Source organism: Amphimedon queenslandica, unplaced genomic scaffold (genome assembly GCF_000090795.2).
Source record: "Amphimedon queenslandica unplaced genomic scaffold, v1.1 AMPQUscaffold_11489, whole genome shotgun sequence".
NCBI classification, from domain to species: Eukaryota; Metazoa; Porifera; class Demospongiae; order Haplosclerida; family Niphatidae; genus Amphimedon; species Amphimedon queenslandica.
Window position 1 is genome coordinate 1 of NW_003548269.1, and position 1,280 is coordinate 1,280.

Here is a 1,280-nt window from a genome sequence, read left to right on the forward strand (position 1 = left end):
TGAATGGGTGTATGTCATCAGTTGACCAGCGATCAGGATTGAATTTCAATGGATCCTTAAAAAGTTTAGGGTCTTGACCCATAGCTTCCAGTCCTGGCACTATTGTTGTCTTCATAAAAAAATTTAATGACAAGGTATGGTCATCAATATACTTACTTTAGCAGGAATATGATAGCCTAATAGATCAATATCAGTGTCTAGCATTCTTGGCACAAAAGGAGCCACAGGGTATAATCTATCCATGATGACAAAATTCATAATAATTAAGCATGTTATTCTCATAATTATGGTTTTTGTAATTTTTTCCAAAAACACCCTTTCAGAGAATTGATTTTTAGGATATTTACTTAAGGTATACAAGGTTTATATTACCTTTGCGTTTCTTTAATGAGGTGCCCCAGGTAAGGCATCTTCTGTAGAGAATCTCCATCAGGTTCTTCATCATCACCTAATACTGATGTTATCTGCTTATATGCTTTCTCCTGTACTTTGGGATGCTTGGATAATGAGTACAGAACAAAGGCAGTAGTGTGTGCTGTCTACATGGAAAAATTGCTGTAACAAAGACTAAACATATAAAAACTCACAGTGTCCATTCCTGCTCCCAGCATATTAATGGAATGAGAGATGGCATCTTTAGTGCTCATTTTGCCTTCAATCAGCCATTGCTCTAGTAGACTCATCCCATGAAATTTCTCATCACTCACTGCAGCCCTTGCCTCTATATCAGATGAGTACTTGTCAGCATAGACTTGTCCAATCTCAATTAATTTGTCCATGTTTTTGTTGAAATCTTTATAAGCTTTAGTGGGAAAAATTTTAAAGAGAGGCAAGGTTGTCTGTAAATCAAAAATGCAATCAAGCAGGCCTCCAACTGCATCTTGAAGTTCCTTTGCAAGGCCTTCTTTATCATTTCTACAGTCAAGGTTGGCTCCATAAACAAAATGAGTAGCAACTAATAAAGGAATGTATTTCAGTATACTTGCATCAAGACTATTACGTTACCTTCTAATGACCAGTATCTAATCAAGTCTCTCGCATCTTCCACAAAACCATCATCATTCTGAACGTCATAAACGTTTCTTATAAATCGTCTTGCAACTTTATTAAAACCAGGACAATAGCCATAAACATTGGCAGGCATCAACTGCTTTCCTAGCTTGGAACGATTAGCACGCCATTCTTCACCAGATCTATTATAGTACAATATATATAATTTTGGAATGCCCCTTGTAATGTCCATCGTTACAACTGGAAGTGCTGTAAACACTAGAGAGTGG

At 36.7% G+C, this 1,280-nt stretch overlaps 1 protein-coding gene across 1 annotated transcript; it reads right to left on the reverse strand.

Moving 5' to 3' along the window:
* Nucleotides 1-4: 4 nt before the first annotated feature.
* Nucleotides 5-1,272, reverse strand: LOC109589265 (cytochrome P450 10-like; the record flags this gene model as incomplete). Its single annotated transcript, XM_020005369.1, has 5 exons — nucleotides 1,006-1,272; nucleotides 588-955; nucleotides 373-539; nucleotides 157-235; nucleotides 5-109 (listed from the first exon to the last, which is right to left on the reverse strand). Coding segments are annotated over exons 1-5 (957 nt in total), but the record flags the coding sequence as incomplete, so codon positions are not given.
* Between the last annotated feature and the right edge of the window lie 8 nt (nucleotides 1,273-1,280).